The sequence below is a fragment of the Halyomorpha halys genome, unplaced genomic scaffold (assembly GCF_000696795.3).
Source record: "Halyomorpha halys isolate HHAL.00 unplaced genomic scaffold, Hhal_1.1 Scaffold31.1, whole genome shotgun sequence".
In the NCBI taxonomy this organism is placed as follows: Eukaryota; Metazoa; Arthropoda; class Insecta; order Hemiptera; family Pentatomidae; genus Halyomorpha; species Halyomorpha halys.
The window spans coordinates 911094-931943 of record NW_027107458.1 but is presented as its reverse complement, the minus strand read 5'-3'; the positions used below and the strand labels follow the sequence as shown (position 1 = coordinate 931943).

The window sequence follows — 20850 nt, the reverse complement described above, 5'->3', positions numbered from 1 at the left end:
AATAATTGCTAAATAAATGGAGTAGAATGGTCAAATAGGATACAATTGTTAAATAGGAGGAAAATAGTTATAATATGTTATATTTAGTATATAGATGATTATTGTTTGAAAAAGGGATGTTAATGTATGGTAGTGTGTATAAGTCCAGATATGGATTGATGGATACGAAGTGTGTTGTAGCAAACGAATGTATTTGGGCAGCACTTCCAAATAAAGCATTTCTCTATAAATAAGTAGGTATAATAAAGATTTTCCCACAAAGGTTATTTCCACTTCTTCTTCAGTGAGTTATTTTATTAACAGCAAATTTTAAACTCCTTTTATAACAAAACTAAAGTTATTATTAATAAAATTATTTATTAGAACGAATACATTTTATAGCAAAAACAGAAAGAATGATCTTCTATTTTAGTAATTTTGTTTTGACAAGAGAGGTAGAGGTAATATCCAATACTGCTCCTTCTGACGCCCATCCTGCTACAGTTATCATTGTTATGTTTGTATTTTTTTCAGGAGAAAAATTAGAATGTAAACAATCCATAAAACTTCTAAAATTATCGGTAAAGGGATATTGCAACATTCATTCGCGGTGAAAATCTAATGGCATTGAGCCAACTGGCCCAGCTTTGAAGTAATCCTTGCTCAGATATATCCAGAGAGTGGCGTACATAGTTGGAAAGTACAAAAGGATTCTTATCCTCTCATTAAAGTACCTAAGAATAATTATTAAAGTATATATATTTTATGATTTATATTATATGAGTAGTTGAAATGGCATTGGATATAAGTCGAATAAGAGTAATGGTACTATCTAACAGTGCCTGTAATAAATGTATGCAAAAAATTTGATCAAAGTGGGGAATGTAGATTTGGTTCAGACACAGATAGCAACAAAATTCATAAACGTTGATTAACTAGTTGCAGCCCATGGCTTCTCTAAAAATCTAATAAGATTAATAAGGGAATACATGAATAACCCCTACTTTTATATATTGCTACCAAATATGCTGTGTGCTTTCAAGCAGGATTGTACAATATAATTGCCGATAACATAGTCGAGGGCCGTCAGTAGCTCAGGTAGTTGAGATGCAGGTCTTAGCCATCTGGAAATTTCAATGGCGTCGGTTCGAATCCGGTATGGGGCGTTGACTTTTTTTACTGATTGGCCGTCCCACAAATTGAAAAACTTGACCCCTCACTATGGTTAGAATAGATTGGTCACCTGTAGATAAACCCCCTGCACCTACCCCATCCCCGTCTATTATGGGGACCCTTGTACTTTTTTTTTTAAATCCCCCTCCCTTGCCATTTCTGGCATACGGGGTCAGGAGCAGTGGGGTAGTGCGCGCTGGGATTGCGCATGCCACTGTTCCCAAAGATCACCAATGCTTCTTACTGATTGAGCTGCACCTTGTCCACTGCATCCGTCTGGGTGCCTCCTGCAGTTACCAGGCTGGGTCAGCTTCCTCCTCTTCTGGTGGCTCGCCGATGTTGGGCGATCAAGTCCTTCCCATTGTGAAATGAGTTGGGCCCACCACCTCCTTCCATCCGTAAATAAACTCCCTGAAGAAGAGATAATTCTCTTCTTCCATCAACCAGGGAAGATCCGACTCGGCGAGGGCGAAAATCCCGGCCTTTCTCAACAGCCTGGCTCGGTGTCCTTCCATGGCGGAGCAATCCACTATTACGTGTTCTGCTGTTTCAGGAACTCCGCACGTCGGGCACCGGGGGTTGATGTTCTTTCCAAAGCTCTGCAGCTTTCCCCGAAACCACCCGTGTCCTGTTAGGATCGGGGACCCTTGTACTTGGAACATTAAGGTATTTAAGGATGACTTTAAGACGAGTTTATTATAAAATTAATTTATGGCTTCTACTCGTTTGTACCAGTTATGGCAATAGCTATTACGTAGAGACGTGTTTAATTATTTTAAAAATTAAAATTACCACTTTCCAAAGTTCGGAAGTATTGCACTGATTGGGGCTAAAAATAGAAATTTTGTTTATAATGTTTTTTAACTTTCATACTCTAGTGCTGTAGTTTCCAACTGAAATTCCGCTGATTAAGATTTTAGGATGGGTCATTCCCCGTTAACGCACCACAGTTTTGAACCTTAACATCTCAGATTTTCATCAATTTTTTTCAGTTGTGTAGATAACCTTGCCTACAATCTTACAATCCTTACCTAAATCTTAGCTTTTGCTGAAATTTTAACACTTTATTTGTGTTAAATGATAATGTAAAGGGTCCATTATTTTCCTACCTCTACCAAAAGGGTCCCACTAACCTTAACCAGAAAAGGGGTCATAAAAAAAAAAAATAGTCGGACCACCAGATTTTTATAAAGGTTTGGGATAAGCTTAGAAACAAAAACGAGCTCTACACTATTTTATTTTAATTTTGTTAAGAACGAAACGCAATAGTGAAACCCCTAATCACAAAATCAAAGAAAATTTAAATTTTTTACAGGTAAATGTTGACTTTAGATCCTGCAAAAGCATTACTACTATATCAGACTGTACATCGTTAACCCGAAGGTACCCGGAAATTGGCGGAGATGACCGATTCCTAAACTTTCGTTAAAAAATAAATTTCCTGCTACTTCGAAAGGGACTTTTTCCCCTCTTGCATAACAATATATATCTATATTTTTGTGATAATTTATAATAGTGAAAATTAACTGTGATTAAATGTTTTAATTTAATATGAAGAAACGACAAAATAGAGTAATTATGGACTGAAATTAATGACCTGGACAGAATAGCCTTCATAAATTTTTTTTTTTAAATTGATTCTAAAATTGTATTTAAGATTGTCATTGAGAATAGCCGATTTGGCCGAAACGTCGAATTTATAAAGAAATATAAATTGTTTTGAGACTAAAATTGGATAATATTTGTTTTATTTAAACAAAAATTAACTATATAAATAAACATCTCTATTTACAATTTTTTTTAAAATACTAATTTACATTGATCTATTACCTGGTCTTACTGGTAATCTATTTTTATGTATTTTTATTAATTACCAATACGTTACTTAATTTTCAACATAACAGTATATATTTTTATTTTTGCAATGTTTATATTTATTTTCTAATGTTTAGGTTATTTGATAATATTGACATATTGACTACATCTGACAACAAGTTTTGATTATTCCATAAATATTAGATGAAATGAAAAAATAAAATTGCTAGTTAATGGTTTAGATTTATTAATAATTCATTCCAGAAATATTTGAATATAGGAGAAAACATTATTTATTTATATAAGAAATATAATTTCTTGTATTAACAAAAACAACTTAAAATTTAAAATATGAAATATAAATATAATTTAAACCTTTGTTCAGTGGTTGTTGAATATTTCAATCAAATTTCCTAGTTTGTTGAGATAACTTCTTCGTGATGATTCTTCATAATTATTTTCAAATTTATAACTTCACTTGAAATAGCTTTAAATATTTTTTTTCCAACGTTATTGTATTTACTTGGGTGAGTGCGGTGCCACCGTGGTTCCTACTAACTCCAAGGAGGCGGGTTCAAATCCGGCTGGGCAGAAAATTGTTTTGTGCTACACTGTAGCTATGAGTCAACACTGTAAAAATCTGGCAGTCGAGCGTGATTTTGACCAAATCACCTCCTTGCACAACTGTAGATCTGGTAACAGTACTTCCTTACAAAGTACTGAACCACTGACCCTTCATGAGTTGTAGTGGTGCAGATTATAATTTTAATTGCATTTACTTGACCATGAGCACAATTAAAACAGTTCATGGTTTATTCATATTGTCTAAATTATCGTATTTGCAGACCAAAATTAAAAAAATTTTAATTTGACCGATCTCTAACCCCAGTGAAAGAAGACAAGTTCTCTTTTTTGTGAAGTTTATAACGACAAAGAAGGTTCCCGCCCATCTTCGTGTCCAACTAATTCGCCCAGTCTGAATACTGATTCAGATGTTGAAAAAAAAATAATAACATAAAACGAAAAGTATGTTTTACCGAGCTTCTAAAAACGTCAGGATAGGAAAGTGACTTAATTATCCCATTCCAAATAATGTCGTAACTCAAATAAGGAATAAAGGAGGAAGAGAGGGAGCAAATTTTCACTTGACTATGAATTTTGAGAGGAAATTCAGTCTCATTACTGTGAAGTTTCAATTTGAGAGGACTTTCTTCCTAGCAAACCCCAAAATAATAGCTTAACTAGATTTGTGTCAGTTACTAATTAAAACAGACATTGCATATCAAAAGATCTCCACTGTTCGATATTCCATAACATGTTCTGGTCAATCGGTCTAGTGTAGGGGGTCTTCATAATTCAAGTCAGTCATATCAGTTGGGCTTCTAATGATAACTTCTGGTATTTGTTTTACCCTTAATAATACCCTATATAATTTAATTTATTTATGGCTTTTTTTTAATTAAGCAGTTCGACTATTAGTACTACACTAAATTTTTAGTTTATTTATTTATATACAATGTGTACCTAAACCTAATTAATGTAAACTTTTTTTTTGTTGCAGCCCTACAGGACGACTCCACTCGTCCTGCCAGGAGCCAAAGTAAAGAAGGATTTCGGGCCAACAGAGAGCTACCTACGACACCATCCAAACCCTAAGTTCAGACAGGCACCTCCACATCCTCTACTGCCCCACGACATTGCCATGAAGCAGAAGGTATGGCAGCTTTACATACTTTTAATTGCCTATTAACTATAATAAGACATTGTAATACTGATTACTTGAAGTTGGTATTCGGTTTCATGGAGATTACTGAAATAAAGAAAAAAACAAGAGCTTGCTATCCTATTTAGTTTAATATTCCAGTAGTCACACTCTCTTGTGATGTGACATTTTATGAAATAAAAGTTAGTATGGAAATTTAATAACAAATAATAATTCTTGTTTGTACTACGGAAATTAATTTACTTAACAGTCAATTCATCTCCTACAACCATTTCCTCGGCACAACTAGGAAATCAGAATTTTCTCTTATATCATGATACAAAAACTGAAATGATCTGGTCATGTGGTGAGGATGAGTGATGGAAGAGTGGTCAAAGACAGAAATGTCTTGGATGGTGTGCACTGATGTGATAGGCCGAAGGTCCGATGGAGTAATGAAGTGAAGCAGGAACAGTTTTAATGTCAATATTGGTTATGTTTTTTCTTATTAAAGAAAAAAAAGGCTCACTGAATAAGAATAGGAGAAAAACAGGACTGGAGGAGAAGCGAGGTGATTGCAAAATTGAAAAGCACAAGCAACACTCCAAGATATTCCAATGTGACTACCATCTCTCAGATGATATGTAGAGTTAACTTTATAAACCAAGATCATCAAAGGATTTCTGAGAGCGATTGTGAAAGCTCAACACTTATATCGAAGATGGTGTCCTGCTATTTGTTAGTCACCTATTTTTTTATCACAAGATGTAATTGGATTAAATATCTTTAAAATTAAACATGGATGCAATGGAGTATAAGGATTATTTAGGTGGATTATTTTTTATTTACAGAATCATTAGTTTTGTGAAATTAATTATATTAGGCTTCTTCTAAAAGAAGAATTCTACTTTTATATATTCTTTTGTTAATGATCACATATTTCTTTTCTGCGTTTTGGAGTACTGCGCAGGAGAGTTGCTGAAAAATTTGTTAGGAGAAGGGAGGGGGGATTAAAATTGTAAATTTCCCAACAATTTTAAACACATTCCTCAAATAAATTAAAAATTTTTAATTTGTCCAGCTGTGTTAAGATTCCTAATTCTTCATATTTATTTAGGTGAAATATATCTTGCTTGATTATTTATTATTTGGTTGGGAGTTTGATGAGAGAAAACCTAAAAGTCTTTTATTTGTTAAATGAAATTATGATTTTAATAATTTTCTGAAGATTTGTTTTGCCTAAAATAATTATGAGGTAATCTAATGACTTACTACAAATATATATTAAGTATTTTAAGTTTTCTTATATGTTTGTATTTTTATTCTTTATTCACCTATTGTGAATGTTGACTCTAATTTTTTTTTTTTTTTTTCAAACATTATATCTGATAAATTCCAATTTCTTTACTTCAGATACAGGTTTTAATATTTAACTGATTTTTGTAAAATGTTTTACCATAATTTTCATAGTTTAAAGTAAGTTTTCAAATCTCACATTTCCAAATTGTTGGGTTTTAAAATTATTGGGAAAGAGGAGAGAGGAAAATGACACCCTCTCCCCCATAACAATGTTCCAAATACTACCTGAATTTCAAAATATATCTAAATTATAGAACATAAAGTAAAATTCATTCTAAAATTATTCATTTAGAAAAGACAGTAAAAACACATTAATATACACAATGCATTATTTTTGTTATACTTTAAGATGCAATATTTTTATAGTAGAAAGTTGATGTCCTGATGATCAGAGAGTGTATAAAAACGAAGAAAAGAAATGTTGAACATCTGTAAAAAAAACAACACTTCATTCAAAATTTGCTTGTTGGGGCGAGGGGCTTTTGAAAATATATCTATAATTGACTTTTGAATACTTTTGAAAATAAATATAATTGAAAATATATCAAACTTCGCCCCAGAGTAAAAAAAAAAAACACAGGCCAGTCCGATTTTTTAAATTAAATATGGAGGGCCTGAAAAATTAATGTATTGAAAACCATAAAACAATACAAAAATAAAATAATAAGAGGAAATAATCTTTCCTATTGCTAAAAAAATTTAATAATATTAAACAAATAAAATGAAATATATCCTCCTAATATTAAAAAAAAAAGTGTTATAAAATAATAAAAATATATATATATATATTCAAAACTAAAACACCTTGTTCTTAATAAAATAAATAATAAATATCTAATATTAATTATAACTAGAAAATAAAAAAAACTCGAGATTTAGTAAAATAACAACAATAAAATCACTCACAGTAGCTTGAAGTATAGAAGCTTGTCGATAGGCCCATATCAAAGAAAAAATATAAATAAGCCTCAGAATCTCTTCCGAGATGCCTGCCGGCCGGCATCCAAAAGGTGAAAAGTTGATGGGAAACAAACTCCCTGGAGGCTAATGCTCATGAACCTGTATCCAGAGATGGGAAAAAATTAGCTATAGTTGAAACTAATAGCTAACATTGCCATAGAAACGACCCTTAACCATGAATGAACCATTGATAAATAAATATTGTATCCATGGCAACTTTAGTTATTAGTTTCATAGTTGCCCAACTCTGCCTGTATCCAGGCCCTTATATCCTATCTGGAGATGGAGTTGTTGTTAGTCCATATAATCACACTGCTATAGGTATACTAGTGTTGTATATGAATATGTTACGTATAAAAAGTTCTATAATTTATATTAAAGAATTCAAAAATATATTTTAATTTTAAAAAAATATATAAATAAACTTATAGCATCTAAAAAATAAGTAAAATAGAAAGAAAAAGAATTAAACTAAAATAAAAACGAAGAATTAATAAAATGAAGTGATGAGAGAAGTGGAAAATAAAATGTATATATAGATAATTGAACAAGTAGATAAAATAACATAATTAAGGAAATAAAATAAAAATTAAGTTAGATAATACAAAGAAGTATGAATATACCACTTGGCGTTTGATTTTCTAGCTAATAGGTTCGTTTTATTCTCTTCCCCCCCTTTCTTCATTTTACCACCCCTTCTTTTCTCATTTTCCTTACCCATGTTATTAGTTATGTTCACCATATATTATTATTATTGTTTTCAAAATATTTTTGTTTTCCTTCTATTCATTTCTTTTATTAAACTTTACTTATATTTTGCCTCTTTATCAATTATTATGGTCACATATACTTTCTTTCTCTCAATTTTAATTTTTAAATTATTAATAAACTAATATATTCATACTTCTTTGTATTATATAGCTTCATTTTAATTTTATTTCCTTAATTATGTTATTTTACCTACTTGTTCAATTACCTATGAATTTCATTTTATTTTCCACTTCTCTCATCACTTCATTTTATTAGTTCCATTCTGTAAAATTATTCTCTTTATGTCATTCTGTTTATATTTTCTTTCTTCTTTTTTATTTTTTATACTTATTGGTTGTTATCTTGTTCTGTCCTTAGCCCTGATAAAGGCTAGAAACTCTAACCGAAACATTGGCACAATTAAATAAGTTACATTAACTTATTTGTGTTTCATTTTGACTGCACCCCCAACCATCTTCTCCTCGTACAGTCATCCATGGTCAACTATCTCTCATAATAATGTCTAATATACTTATTTTATAATCTCCCACCATTATAACTTTTGATTTCATTAAATTATTTTTTCTATTGAATGCTCTTTGTCATCTTCTCCTGCCTCTTGACAAAAAAAAAAAAAAAAAAAAAAAAAAGAAAAGACAAATGCTTCACATTTAAGAAACAATAAATAACTTTTAGGCTTACTGATCTTGCCAAACTCTATATAATATAGATTATATTGAGCCTACTTTTTATAATGAACTATATAAATACTGAAGTTGGTACTCGAAATAGACATTCAGTGTGGGAAGACATGCCTTGCTGATGTTCTAATAATATCAGAATGTGAGCATGTTTGTTGGCATATATACAGACCATTTTTTATTTTAAATGTGTTGAAAATATTCTCTTGACCCAAAAAGATAATATGCCATAGAGTAAAAGGTCTTTGATATAGTTTATATGTTATATGAACTTTTTTGTTTAATTGTATTTATTAAAAAATAGGAAAAATCAAAAAAAATGTTCTGTATTAGAAAGTGCCAAAATCATGATCTGAAAACATGTATGCTTTCCTTTGTTTTCACTCAACAACTTATAAAGCATTAATGCAAAATATGCTTCATTAAAAAAAATTATGAAATTTTGATATTACTTTGCTACACCAATATAAAACATTGTGTAGTGTTTTTAAATTATCAAAAAGGTTGTATTGCTTTTTCCCTCAAATTTATAAATAGTTTTATTAAGGACTACAAATATTTGGAAGGTATGCAGTACAGAAATATTTGATGTGCTTATTTCTATGTTTTATTGTATCTGAAATTTAGAATCAGACAAATTATAACAGAACTTCCAACTGCTTCTAAACTTCAAAATGAATTAATATTGATGTCTTGATGTACTCAGGTTGCCGACACTGTGTTGCAGAAAGTAGTCGAGGAAGCTGGGCCCGGCAAACAGGTTTTAGTTGTCTTTTTGAAATGATTTTTCAAAATTCCACAATGCATGACAAGAATGTTTTTCCTATAAATGAAATAACATGCTACCACAAAAAAATGTTTGTTCTTAATTCATAAAGGAAAAGAGGATCCCAATTCATTAAACAAAAAGACTTTGATTAAGGTTCTCCAAATCCACATTAATCAAGCTTTAATAACTAACACATTACATTATTGAATCTTTATAGTCATGAGGTTTTATGACATAAAAAGATAAGTTGAATCAACATAAAATTTTAGGATTTGTAATATCCAGAGGATGTTTTCAATTTTGTCAAGAAGTAAAATATTATATGGATAAAAGCTATAGAAATAGAAGCTATGGAAATCAGCCTAAACTAAAATGAAAACATTCCTTTCTTAATCTCATGGTAATAATGAAATATAGACGTCGATATATCTTTTATTTTTTAACAGTTCTTCTCACAAAGCTTATACACAAGTATCACCAAAGTCAATATTATGAATATTATTGAAACACTCTTACAAGGCATGGAATTTAAATTGTGGAAACCTTGATTGCATGAAGTCTTGTGAACTCTCACAATGTTACATGTGATGTTATAAACACGAGAAAAAAGCTTTACGCAGAAATTAAGTTAATGAATTACTTTTAAATCAGTTTAAGGTATTAAATTTATTTTAACAATTATAAATGTTCTCAATTACTTATTTTACCTAATTTTGTCAATTCTAATTCACCATGTACTTAATAACTCTAGTTTACAAAATCTCTGTTATTTCAAGTCCTTTGAAAGAAATTTATTCTTTGTATTGAAGTAAAAATGTATTACTTGTAGGAAGATTATTCGGGTGGTAGTGCAAAATTGCAGAAAAAACAAAACATTAGTTAGCAATATTTCACTCCATTTTGCTCGGCTTCATCAGGGCTAAATCGTGACTGATAGGGAATCATCATTTTTTTATTATTCTTTTTTCTTATTTTTATTTTTTTAAATAGTTTTTTGTTGAAGAAATTCAGTAACTTCTCGGTAATTGGGCCAAACATATCTTCCCTTAACATAACTTATTTACTTACCATTCTGCTATTCACAACTACAGATTTGTTCAAATTGATTCCTAATTATTCTTTTTCAAATTTAAATTTCCTCACATAAATAAAATGTATTCTAATGAAGAAGTTTTTTAGATTTTTAAATAAGTGACTGCATAAAATTAATATTTTTTTTTTGTAACCACAAGTAATACAATGTGATCTTGGTAATCTGAACTAATTCCTGCAGGGGAGTGTTCGAATCACCGAAAAGTTCAGATTACAGAAAACATTAGGGAAAATGGTATTCAAAAATTCAACAATATGAATTTACACAACTATTTTTGTTTATTGATTTTTTTTTAGATATTTTATTTGAAATTGGAAAATCCCCTTAAATCCTAAGTGATGATTTAATTTGTTAAAATTATAAGATTGTTCATTTATTAGTGAAAAAAATTATGAATAAATATTAAAAATACTCTTTGTATAGATTTATTTAAAAAATGATAAAAAAAATAAATAAAAAACTAGTTCACCAACAAAATTTGAATTATGCATATTTATACTATTAATTAAATTAGTTTTATAAAATCAAACGATTTATACAATAGATACTATGTATTTCTAATTCAAATAAATACTATATGAACACTTTTACAGGAATTAGATTACCCGATATTGAAACTGCAAAAAAATTTTTTTTTTTTAATTCTCATTTTAACCATCTTCTCAAATTCAAAAAACAAAAATTTTGTGAACTGGAGTAACTTTTTTTTTTTAAGCTTTTTGTTTTGTTTTATGTAACTACTGGAAAATGGGTCAGAACTCATTATTCATTAGTATACAATAAAAGAAGGGGGAATTTTCTGTTCCAGGTCATTAGCAAACAGTTCAACTCACCGATCGGTCTCTATTCCGAGCAGAACATTGTGGACTCTATTAACCAACAGACAGGAGCAGGTGTACCGTAAGTGTTTATATTTAGAAAAATTTTGTTTCTAAAATCATTATGATTTGATTTTTGAGTGCAGCAGATACTAATTTTCAAAGCTTACTTGATTAAATATGCTTATTAATATCAGCTATAATGTTTTCTTTTTTTTTTTTTTTAATTGTTTGATTTCTAATTTTTTCCATTATGAAGGGGAACACCATCTCCAGTTCTGATGCGACCGAATCCTAGGCTTAGGCAAGTACAAGACAGAAATCAGGCGACTCTGACTGGCCGCTAAGCTCGCAATGCCTGAAGCATGCCAACTTAAAACCGATAAGATTCAAAGCTTTTATTAATACAGTAATCGCTACAGAATGGTAACGAACGCTGAGCATGCCTATGCCATCAAGATAACTTATTCATTTTGTTACTCACATATTTTAATATGCATATATTTATTAAGCATTGCTTTATGCTATGTCCTTAATTATAATAAATTAATTACATAGATTCTGTGTTATTTGTAAACAAAGAATCCTATAATTGTAGTATATAATTATAAATTCATATAACTTTAGTTAACTTTTTATATGTCGATGTCTAGTCAGCTTGATTTAAATTGAATGCATTGTCCAGTAATGCTAGAAAAATTATTCTTATAACCTAAAAAATGTCTTGTCTTAATTTATCATTTATATATCATTAGGTGATCTGTACTTAGTAAATGATTTGAAAGACAAATATTTAAAAACACAATTTTTTAAATGTATTTTTTTATTCAAGATTTACATTTGTACAAGATTATTTAAAATTACAAATTTGGTCCTAAATCTTCTGGGAAAATAATTAAAATTTAGTTTCCTGTGAAATTGATTTTTTTTTTTTTTTTTTTGTAATTTCAAAGCACAATACACTTCTCTCTCAGGGTGACTCAGTCTTGTGCCACTGTTTTTTAGTCTCTCTCAAATCAACATTTGAATTATCTTCCAAAACATTTGAAGTTATGATAGTTTTTATTATTATTTTTTCCTTGAAAAACAAAAACAAAAGAGTAAGTCTGAATCTCCAAAATTTTTTCATTGAAATTTATCTATATATCTTTCTATTTTCAAATTCTAGATGCCAAATGAAAATTGGCCGCTTACCAAATGTTTTATGTTTCACATTATGTTTTATTTCTTGGGTATAAATCAGTTTTATAATCCAATATCCTTTTTATCCTGAATTGATATTTTGATAAACAAGTAGGTTAATGTTTATGAAATAGTAACTACCAAAGAATGCTATAAAAAAATTGGTAGAAAATAGCTTAGACTTGAAATTATTAGAAAAATAAATAGAAATTAAAATAATGTTACCTAATAATAATTGTCAAGATAAAGAAGAAAATATGAAACAACAGTTAAACCTGTGGGATACAAGTACAGTGAACCCTCATTATGCACCTTGTTATACACCTGATCTGGAAATAATGCAGTTCTAACCTTGGTCCTAATCTTTGATTAATCATAAATTAGATGATAGTATAATAATTTTGTATATTTTCCCACAACGCTCAACAAAACTTACTGAAGGAATTAAATACATCAGTAGATTGCTTATAAGTATTTTCTTTTTTTTTTGCCACCTTCTTGATGTAGAAGCATAAACCACATTTTGAGGCTGTAAAATTGTCGCAATCTGATTCTACTATTATTCTGTTGCTGTGAAAATTTGATTTTAAGAGTTTCTTACAGCTCAAAAAACAAATATCACCTTCCTGCCTAGAATACAATAGATAACAAGGCGGTAATGTCATGGAATGGGATCATAAGAGATCGAATGCTTCTGTCTGTTTCTGATTTTGCAGTTTCTTAGAAGACTGTCTTTGCTGTTTTGGTAAAAACCATTACCGCATGCATCCCCCTGATAGATTTTTTATTTTAGGAGTTTTTCTTCTCTCTCCCATTATTTAATAAGAACACGTAGATATAGTTAGATACATACAGTAGTTAGATTTACACAATTTTTGCCTTCCCAATGGTATATTATACATTTATGTTACCACTCTTACTTTCTGAAAATTATTTTCAAGCTGCGAACAAATTTTTTCAGTATAATTAACAATGCGAGATTAATAGTCCCAAATAAACAAAATTAAGGAATTTAAGAGGAAACCATTTTGAAATTTAAGCCTTACCAGTCTGATTAAATGAGGTTAAGACCAAGCTGATATTAAAGAGCTTTCAATTATACTGTGATATATCAAGTTTAATCAAAACTGTTTGAATTATTATAGAGAAAATCGTAAATGTGTAAAGTTATGTTTATATAAAGTGGCACTTATAGTTAGTTGATTTTATAAAAAAAGTTTCTGTAAAGTACCAGGGATAAATCTGCCTTAAATATGTAATTTGAGTTTCCTACAATTCATTTTTGAGCTAGCATATTCATATACCCAAGGCTTTTCTTAATTATTTATAAAATCAATGTTTTAATACTTTAAAAAACACCTTTTGTTAAAGACTTCTTGAAGAAAATAGAAGAGAGTGATTTTTTTGTTTAAAACTTACTCCTGATGAATAATTTTGATGTTGTTCGCCTCTTATGTTGCCGTTAGAGCTGTTCAGGCCATAAATGTTTTTGCAAACAGTAATCAGAAAACATGTCATATCTCATAAATTTATTCCTTTTTTTTTTTTCTTAACTTAAAGATAATCAAATTTCTTAGGGACTATAAGAATTTATAGAAACATACTGTTGTTTCTGTCTCATTGGAATAAAAATACTCAATACTATTCCAAATAAAAATACTCAGTAGGAAATTTTTAATGGCCTCAATAATAAGTTTTAGTCCACCTTTAGTTTCATGAAATGGTTTAAATAATTAGATAGATATTTTAAACAGATAGAAAAAAAAAATTCAATCAATATGACTCTCTAATTATACTCAAATATAATACATTTACTAAAATGAAATACCAGCTTTAGGCATGTCATAATAAATTAATTTAAATTGCAATAAATGTATGAAATGCATGATTAATTATTTATATACTTAACTTTTTCATATATTGTATTAATTATGTCAATTAAAATAGTTATATTTACACTAATATGTTTCAGTATTTGTAAATTATTCATTAAGATTAATAATTAGTTTTCCAGTTGTGATTAAAAAAATATTTTATTAGAACAATATTGATAAATCTCTAAGCGATTTTGTTTAAACTTTGGAATGAATTATAAATTAAAGTTCCCATCAATCAGCACTAAAAAAGTAAAAACGATTCTTATAGATACGTTCAAATCTAGATTACAGTAGTATAACTGCTTTTTTTATTTTAAAAACTCTTTAATTGGTATTTTTTACCCTCGTAAGTGGAAAATTTGGAACTGTGATCTCTTTACCTTTATATTGATTGATTCTTCCTTTAATTCATTTTATAATAGGCCAGTGGTATATAGGAGGGGAGGAAGGGAAAAGGGGGCTATCTTATAGGTTATAAACCTATTCTAACCAGAGTGGGAAGGTTGAGTTTCACTCTGTAGACTAGTCATGAATATTGCAACCAACCCTCCTAGGCTAGAATCGATTCTGCACTGCCTTAGTCTCGGGGTTGTTAAAGTTAAGGTCCTTTACATATTCGGCTGCAGAGATGAATCACTGGACACCTAACCTAACAGCTTAGGAAGAGAATTTATTTATTTTGTTGTATCAGAAAGATTGGCGATTGATCCTGAAGTTAAAGGACCTCTCTCTCCTTGGACTCATTCAGCTTCTGTAAAGTGCCTATCTGGCTTTTGGTTGCATTTGAATGGTAACCACATCTCCTGATGGTCAATAAATGTACCAAGTACTGAACCCAAGATCTTATGGGTCCTTGTGGTATACATTTTTATTTTTTTATATAGATTTTCCCAATATTCTTTTGCCTATCTCTTGAGTAGGTGGAAGTCAGTGATTTAGTTGAAGAACTAAACTAATCAGTACTCTCTTAATGCTAAGAACTCTTTTTGTATTAGTAATTATAGTTCAAATTAGATATTTTTAGGATGACAGCTTTTCTTGCTCAAGAGATATAGGTTTTCAGTACTTAACAAACAAGGGATACTTATTTATGGACATCGAAAATTAGTTTATTAGTTATTAATAATATTTGTATAAATCAATCCTGAATGGGAGGATAACATAATATTATTCATTTGATGAATTTTAACACATTACTTGGAACTTATTACTTCAGTTAGTCAATTTGGTTAAATGGTTACCATTTTCATGGAAAATAAATCATAATTTTTCAATAAATTAGCTGCAAATAGCCATAGTTATATAACTGTTTATTAGAACAAGCAAACATTTCTTTTCCAAATGTTCTTCTGCTCTTATTTTTTTATTTTATTTTATTTTTTTCCCGGCCAAGACTCCCATTGGAGTCCTATACTGCCTAACCATGGTTGGGGGTCAAAGTTCTTCATTTTTTGGGACCACCACGCAATGAAAAAAGTCGACGTCCCAGGCCGGATTCGAACCGGCACTGCCAATAAACATCAAATTGGTAAGACTGTGTCTTAACCACTGAGCTATGGGCGGCCCCTTCTGCTCTTTACCTCCAAGTTAAGACCAAAAAACAACAAATGAATTAGAAAAAGATTCCTATCAATTAATTATTTTGTTTAATTGATTGGTTATATTTATACCAAGTTATTTAAAAATAGCCATTGCTTTATAGTGCCATGAAATGAGGTGAATTTCGTTCAAAAGTTCATTTTGTATTTGAAACTACCTGGTGTTCTGAAACTTAGTAATGTCAAGATCAAATGAAAGTTCTGTGTGACCATTTTTGGGGATATTTTTCAGATAATTTTTTCCTAAAAATCCATTTTTCATTTAAAATGTAAAATTATATTTGCTATAACCTGGCAAAAATTATAATTATAGAAGGCCAGCCGTGCGTCGGTTTTTCTTTTGCTTAAGTTTATCTTTGAGATAGGACTAATTTATTTAATAATGTAGCTATAAGAAGACGGTAGTTTACGACCCAGCAAAATCAGAGACTTACAAAGCACTTCAGGACCAAGAACTTGGTGACCACATTCAAGAAGTTACCGTCCCAGTAACCCATAAGGTCTTCTCACCTGTCAAGGTAAATCTTATTAATTTGTAAACTTTCTAACTTATTAAAATATTGTTACATGTTACCCATAATCCTAATTTTAAGTTATTCACATTTTAGAAAAGTGAAATATTGATTTGTTCATAATTTATGCTTTTTTCATTAAGATTTAATAGTTTTTTTTTTTTGTATTAATACTGAGAAGATTGTAGTTTTTGATTTATTTTAATGTTATTTCTTTCTTTATTCAAGCAGAAGACACCACCTGCCACGTCAGCTTCCGTAAGTATAATATTTAATAATAATAAGGCATTTTTTTTTTCTTAATTTAATATTATTATTGGAATGATTACAGCCAAGATCTGCGCCGCACCCTGTACCAGGTCCACAGGGACATGTGAGTACTGTGAAGAATTTTTTTCCAATCTATTCTTTTATGTTTATTTTAAAATATAATAAGCAGTTATTGAACTTAATGATAAGTATAAGTTACCTAAATTTACCTCTGTCGATAATTAGATTACCCTTTTTCCCAGAATAACCAATAAATTTTAATTATGAACAACTTCAATTACTGCTGATTTTTTTTTTTTAAATTAGGATAGTTGAGAAAAAATAATTCTTTAGGACAACATTAAACCCACATTATACAAAAATAAATCTATAATAATAAAAATTCTTTTTAAATTTTATTTTGTACATACATGTTGTAATATTCCATTTTTATTCATATAAATATAAGGAATTTAACTACCTTTATTATTCTCAAATCTAAAATATAGCTTTTAAGGCCACAAGGTTTAAATGAATGAATTAAATATTAAATAGATATAAGAACTTTATTTTAAATTATTTAACATTATTGACTCTTATGTCAAGGCAGGTTTTCCAGACAATTAGAACAAAAAGACATTTAACTAATTTAATAGCTACTTTTACCAGTATTATTAAATCCTAAGAAGAGCAAACTAACTAATTATATAATCTGCTTTGATGACTTATGTTTCTTGATGTTTTCTTTCTCAAGATGCTACCTCTGACAGGAGGCAAAGGGTCGATCCTCTTCTCGTTTCCAGAACATGTCCAATTCATTTGAGATCCAAGCAAGGAATGTCTTTCTTCCTTCAATGACATACTCTTCTTGGATTACTGCTGCTGACTCTTGCTATCTTCTTTCTATTTACCTACCACTGACTGTAAACAAACAATAGTTAGCACTTCCTGCTTCTAGGAGACATCATCTCTCCTGCCATCTTGAATATTTTGAGCGACATATTTTTACTCCATATTTGACTGATAAAAATTGGTTAGCTTGCTTTTTGGTTCAACAAAACAAATGAACAATATTGAATGTTTATATATTTAATAAAAACATAACTAAAAATAAATAGTTATCAAAATATAGAATATTACAATGTGTATGTATTTTCAACATTTTAGTTGCATTACAGCCTTTTTTACCTCTGGCCATTTCCAAACTTTTTTCTCCTTCTAAACTCACCACATAATTAAATTAATTTGGTTTCATATAGTTTTATTTTTGAACAATATGGATTTAAAGTGGTCCTGAGGAAATTTTTTCCTCGATCATCGTGGTTGATAGTTAGTGAATTTTAATAAATTCATTGTTGTATTTTCCCAAAAAATAATACAATAAATTTATAAAGCAGAAAGAAATGAGGTGAGGTAAAGCATGGTATGAGGTTGAATTATAGTCCAGTTCTTCTCAACGATATGAAGGGCTTTGTCAATGGGTATGTTAGTAAAAAGGCTTTCGGCATCAAAGGAAGTTAAGATAAACTTATTATATCTGTAATTCCTTCCACCTTAAAGAACTATTACCTTATTATCTTAACTTCATTTGATGCCGAAAGCCTTTTTACTAACATCCCCATTGACAAAGCCCTTCATATCGCTGAGAAGAACTGGAATATAATTCAACCTCATACCACGCTTTACCTCACCTTATTTCTTTCTGCTTTAGAACTTTGCAATAAATTTATAACTTTTGCAATGGTAATCAAAGGAGGATGGGGATGCATTTTATATCCAGTTAATTTTACCCATCTTATATCCAGTTAGTTTTATCCATTTCAGTTAATTCAGTTCATTCTTTATTACTCCTAGAACAGGGATTTAACATGTCTGTGTTTTAGCATCTCCATGGAAATTAAGCATGTAGGTTTGTTTTGGCAAGAAAACACCATAAAAATAGGGTTGAATTTCAGTACAAGTTTTGTTCACACCAAAGGACCTTTTTTACTTTAGTACATCTAAACACTTTCTCCAAATTAAGTTACAAGTTTGAAAATTTGTATTTGAATTGAGTTAGTGCTAGAGAAGTGAGTTTTGGGGATCTCAACTTATTTTTTCTCTCCAATATATTATTTGTGGTTTTTAAAATTGTATGAATCTTCATAGCCTCTCTAAAGTGAGTTAGATGTTGAAACATTGCGTCGGAACTGAGAAGTTGGCACAATGTGTACATCGGTGTTGTAGAAGTGCCTATTGAAATAAAATTTTTCCTTTCACTTACACGATATTTTGGCAGTTTTAAGGTTTTACACACCTTCAAAGACGCTTCAAACTGAGTTAGAAAATTAAAAATTGATTTATGTATTGAGTTGGTGTTAGAAAAGTAGCTTTTGGGGTTCTCAACTTTGTTCTTTCACTCACACCATATTTTGGAAATTTCACTGGTTTTGCACACCTTTATGAATTTAGTCATTGTTAGAGAAGTGTCTTTTGTGGGTCTCAATTTTTTTCTTCCATCTCTGGTGGTATTTTTTTTTATTTATAGATTTTTAGCATAATGAAACAATGAAATAATGTTTGATCTATTTTCTAAACAAAAATGAAGGGAAAATACAACCTTAGTGATGTATTTGTTTTATTTTTTTAAGATTATTGTAGCAAGGTTTAGCATTTCTGAAAGATTTAATTGAGTCAGAATATTTTATAGATTCTGATTAATTATTCCTCATCATATTTAATATAGAACTGGAATCCATTATTAAAAGGTGTATTTAACTACTTTGGCTTGAATATGGAGATTTATTTCAAATATTAGTTCATAATACAAATGTATATGTTTTGTGGCAGATGAACTCAATCGGCCATTCTGACGAGATCCAACAAAGCTACACTTTCAAACGGCTCATGCACATGGTTCAAAGCGAAGGGGTTTATTAGATGCTAATAAGCAGAAATAATCCTCACAAACCACTATTTTATATCATTTTGAATTTTGACATTTCAAATTCAAAAGATAATGTAATTTATTTACTAAATTATAAATAAAAATGTAATTTAAATATGTAATTTAATGTAATTGTTTTAAGATATTTATTTTTATTAATGATTCTTTTACTAAGAAATCAAAAAGAGTGTATTGTCTAGTCAAGAAAATTTTGTAAAATTCTCTTAATGCTGTAAACTATGTACGGTTTATATTGTGTGGTTTTTAAAATTGAATACTGTAAATTTACCTTATGATCCGCTAGAGAGTGATGCATTGTGGTTCCGAAGCAAATTATAGTTTTCTCTGTGAAAAGTAACCTATTTTCTTCAATGGCTTATGATTTAGTTTGATTAATTTTAATTTAATAGTAGCAGTACTTTAATTTTTAAACTCATAGTGTTCATTAATAAATGTATATAATGAGAATTTAATTTTCTTTTGACTGTTTTAGGGAGTGTTTTTTTTTTCTTTTCATTAATGTGAGTTCAGATTAAAATATACTTATTTATTTAATCAGTCTTGTTGCATCTCCTTAAACCATCTCAATAACTTTAGACCATTTCATAACTTTAGCAGATTTGAGAACTACAATTCAGGATTCAACAATTCTCATTATTTAGATTTCCTCTTATAAGCAGGAAAGACTCATGGGACTCAGTATCTTGAATTGTGATTTGATGATCTCAATTGATTTACCGAAACCAAACTTTAATTTTTAAAAGCTTGTAAATGCAGATGCCTGTTTAAAAGGTTTAATAATTTAAAATTAAGGTATTTAAATCAGTCAAGCAGTTCTTGTGAAATAGAAATGTGAATATGAATTGAAGACTATAAATAAAGGGAAACACAATGTAAGTCAATTTTGTTTCCAAAATAAACCATAATATTTTCTGATGGACATTAGTCTGGATGTTATAGTGGTATTGTAAAAACAGGAGAAATTTGAGCTTAAATTGCTTGTGTAGAATATGAGTAAAGAGGAAAAAGAAGCTAACCTACAATATATTGTAACAATCAAAAATTATTTAAATTAAAATGGATGGAATTTTATATTTTTTTTTTAACTTAACTCATATCTTAAAAGATAGCTTGGATTAAAATTAAAAACTTTAATATTAAATAGATAATATATAGGAAGATGGTCAGGGTTGCGGTCAAAAGTGAAACAAAAATAATTTGCAACTATTTATTTTCCAACGTTTCGCCCCACTTTGCAGGGCTTCATCAGGGCTAAAGAGATACAAAATGAAACTATGTTAAGATAAAATGATAGAAATAAAAATAAAAAGATACAATGAAAAGAATAAAAAACAAGTTACAAAGGCAAGAGTAAAAGTTTCATATA

General features: G+C 29.4%; 1 protein-coding gene across 9 annotated transcripts in view; it reads left to right on the top strand.

Annotated features, from left to right (window-relative positions):
• Zasp66 (PDZ_signaling and DUF4749 domain-containing protein Zasp66) overlaps window positions 1–20018 on the top strand; it is a 235614-nt gene extending 215596 nt beyond the window's left edge. For 4 of the 9 annotated variants that reach the window (XM_024359819.2, XM_014427639.2, XM_067045752.1 and 1 more), the window contains exons 5-12: window positions 4529–4681; window positions 9146–9199; window positions 11110–11201; window positions 11379–11423; window positions 16165–16294; window positions 16517–16546; window positions 16620–16661; window positions 19367–20018. In XM_024359819.2, coding sequence (XP_024215587.1) covers window positions 4529–4681; window positions 9146–9199; window positions 11110–11201; window positions 11379–11423; window positions 16165–16294; window positions 16517–16546; window positions 16620–16661; window positions 19367–19456 — 636 coding nt within the window. In that variant the 3' untranslated portion in view covers window positions 19457–20018. The remainder of the gene's footprint in view (window positions 1–4528; window positions 4682–9145; window positions 9200–11109; window positions 11202–11378; window positions 11424–16164; window positions 16295–16516; window positions 16547–16619; window positions 16662–19366) is intronic. The other 5 variants (XM_014427649.2, XM_014427670.2, XM_067045755.1 and 2 more) reach the window with 5 other exon arrangements.
• The last annotated feature ends 832 nt before the right edge of the window (window positions 20019–20850 follow it).